The 3,235-nt window shown below is 41.4% G+C and overlaps 1 protein-coding gene across 1 annotated transcript; it reads left to right on the top strand.

The window, feature by feature from the left end:
- Positions 1-534: 534 nt before the first annotated feature.
- On the top strand, positions 535-1,461 carry OR13A1 (olfactory receptor family 13 subfamily A member 1). The gene has a single exon (NM_001391145.1). It carries the CDS (start codon positions 535-537, stop codon positions 1,459-1,461), a length of 927 nt encoding a protein of 308 aa, NP_001378074.1.
- Positions 1,462-3,235: the final 1,774 nt, after the last annotated feature.

Genomic DNA, 3,235 nt, shown 5'->3' with positions numbered 1-3,235 from the left:
CTCACCTTTAAGAGTGTAGGTTGCTTTTAAATTTTCACTATGATAAATAATGCTATGGGGACATCTTGAAAATACTCAATTATTTCCCTAGGATAAGTTCATAGAAGTGAAAGTTTTGGCTTAAATGGAACACAAATTTTAAAAGGTCTTCATCTTGGCACTCATGCTAAAGTTAGTCACTATCACGTTTTTTGAACTTTGCTAAACTGTGGCTGATAGAGTGGATCATTGATTTAACTTGCATTTCTTTGACTGAGGTTGAGGATGCTTCATGAGTTTAATTAGCCATTTGTACCTCCTTTTAACGACCCAAACTTTCATACCCTTTTCTTGTCAAGTTTGTGTGTTTATCTTGGTTATAAGTCCTAGTGCATCTATACAATATTGCTCATGCCAGGATGTCAGGGATGAATGAAACACAGTAGCAGCTTTCCTTCGGATGCCTCTCAATTCTCTCTCTAGCCCTGAAATTACGTGAAGCTGTGGGTGGAGATTCACCTGATAGTCCCAGAAACCCCTCTCAGCCCGAGGACCATGAGCAACCAGACTCTGGTAAAAGAATTTATCCTGCAGGGCTTTTCAGAGCACCCAGAATACCATGTGCTCTTTTTCAGCTGTTTCCTCTCCCTCTACTCTGTGGCCCTCACAGGCAATATCCTCATCATTTTGGCCATCACCTTCGACCCCGGGCTGCATACTCCCATGTACTTTTTTCTCTTCAACTTGGCTATTATGGACATCATCTGCACCTCCTCCATCATGCCCAAAGCACTCGAGTGTCTGATATCAGAGGAGAGCTCCATCTCCTTTGGGGGCTGCATGGTCCAGCTTTATTTCCTCACATGGGCTGCATCCTCTGAGCTGCTCCTCCTCACAGTCATGGCCTATGACCGGTATGCAGCTATCTGCTACCCCCTACATTACAGCACCGTAATGAGCAAGACCTCCTGCAACATGCTGGCTGCAGGTGTGTGGGTACTCTGTGCCTTCAACACGGCCATCCACACTGGGCTGATGCTGCGCTTGAATTTCTGTGGGCCCAATGTCATTACCCATTTCTTCTGTGAGGTCCCTCCTCTGTTACTTCTCTCCTGTAGCTCCACCTATGTGAACAGCATCATGATTGTCCTGGCTGATGCCTTTTATGGCATGATGAGCTTCCTGATGACCATTGTGTCATACGGCTTTATCATCTCTAACATCCTAAAGATGCGGACTGCAGAGGGGAAGAAGAAAGCCTTCTCCACTTGCTCTTCCCACCTTATTGTGGTGTGCGTGTATTACACTGCTGTCTTTTATGCCTACATAAGCCCTGTCTCCAGCTATAGTGCTGAGAAGAGCAAGCTGGCTGGGGTGCTGTACACCATGGTGAGCCCTACTCTCAACCCCCTCATCTATACTTTGAGAAACAAGGACGTCAAAGCAGCCCTCAGGAAGCTTTTCCTCTTCTTCAGAAATTAATTTGTGCCTTCTTAAGCTCTTCTTTGGAACTACAATTTTAGTGGTAACTGACCTTTCTGTGAAGGGTCCAATGAGGAAGTTTCTGGACTGGAAGGTAAGTAAACTTGTCCGTTCTACCTCTCCCATTATGTAGCAGAATGTCTACACGGATGATCTTGGAATTCTAGCGCCCTGAGGCTGGCTGATGTGAGGATTGTGGTTGGATGTGGGCCTCTGAGACATGGGGTTTCTAAGTCTGACTCCAAAGTAACGTCAGTGTTGAGTTCACAGGGAAACAAAGCTCTCAAGGAGAAGAAATGGCTCTTGTGTTTCAGACTTACATCTGTTTGAAAATATTTTCCTGTTTCCTTTTTCTTTTGTATATACAATATTCAGTATAAATCCTGAAATCACACCTAGAATTTAGGTACGTAGACCTGAGAAGAGTTAGGCAGGATATGTGGACCTCACAGCACTTGGAGGATTGCCAGACTGAAGAATTGCTTCAAGGTGACCACTGGCCCCTAAGAAACTTCTACTCCTACTCTCTTACCTCGATTGTTTCCTCTGGAGCCAGTTAGACTTCAAAAATAGTTTCTGAATCTAATGAAAGTGTTTTTTTCTTTTTTTTCCTTTGCTAACACTCAAGGTAAAACGTATTATTAGGATCACCACTTTGTTTATTTGTTTTAACAGCTTTATTGAGGTTAAAAGATTTACAAAAAAATTTCACATATTTAATGTGTACCATTTGATGAGCATGGACATATGCAGTCACCATTTTGTTTTGAATGTAGAAATTTCTCTTCAACTTGATGCATGGGCTGTGTATCTAGACAATGCCCAAGATTTCTCACCCCTCCTTTACTTTGTGCTCAGATCATGAGGGTTTGACATACCTCACTGACCTGGAGTGGGGACAATGGCTCTGATGTAGCTCTAAAAGTTGCACAGCATTTTAAGAAGGCACTGCTACCCTCCCACTGTTTCAGAATACAACTGGGTAGACAAATCCTCCATGTCTAATGAAGGCAAGTCTTGAACTTGGCTCTGTGCTGTTAGAAAACCAGACTGGAAAATCAATTCTCTTTATCACGATCCATTAAAGGTGACAGAAGAAGTTGTGAATGTTTAATTGAATCTGGGATTGAATAAAAACACATAGTATTTGCTATTGAGATGGAAACTGAAAGTAGAGTTTGACATTGATTTAGAAGGGATAAATTGTCCATGGGTTTTCATCCAGTGTTCTCATTATCATTCATGAGAGGCACATTGATTTTGGGTATGAAATTCAAGAATTTTATGAACCATAGGCTGACTGTGGCAATGGCACATAGGTTGGTATGGACCAGGTCTAGTCTTTTCTAATAGAATTTTTACACCCAAAGAACATATTGAAGCCTCCAGTGCTCTCAGTTTCCAATGCATAAGGCTTTGAAAACTACCACTAATGCACCAATGTGATTACTAATAGATTTTCAACATGCCAGCAAGAGTGCATATTGTGTTACTATATTCATCTTGGTTTCTTATAGTTTTTATATTTTCTACATTTTGTAATGGATTTAAAAAAAATAAATAAAAAATACCTAGATGAATATTGAGTGTTTGAGAGCTTTACTCATTTGACAAAATAGAAATATGAGACTTGATCTCTCTTCTTAGAAAACAGGTAATCTGGTTAAGAAGGCACTAGTGCCCATGAAGATGAATGTAAAAAGAAAAGGCATGAAGAGTGCTGTGTTGCAGGAAGTAGTGTCATGGTCTTGTGGATGCACAGAGATGTGTGTAG

The sequence above is a fragment of the Equus caballus genome, chromosome 1 (assembly GCF_041296265.1).
Source record: "Equus caballus isolate H_3958 breed thoroughbred chromosome 1, TB-T2T, whole genome shotgun sequence".
Taxonomy (NCBI): domain Eukaryota; kingdom Metazoa; phylum Chordata; class Mammalia; order Perissodactyla; family Equidae; genus Equus; species Equus caballus.
Note: the sequence above shows the minus strand (reverse complement) of the source record. Positions and strands in the feature narration are given on the sequence as shown.

Excerpts from the sequence above, each read along its gene's own strand:
- OR13A1 (NM_001391145.1), top strand. The coding sequence starts at position 535 with ATGAGCAACCAGACTCTGGTAAAAGAATTTATCCTGCAGGGCTTTTCA.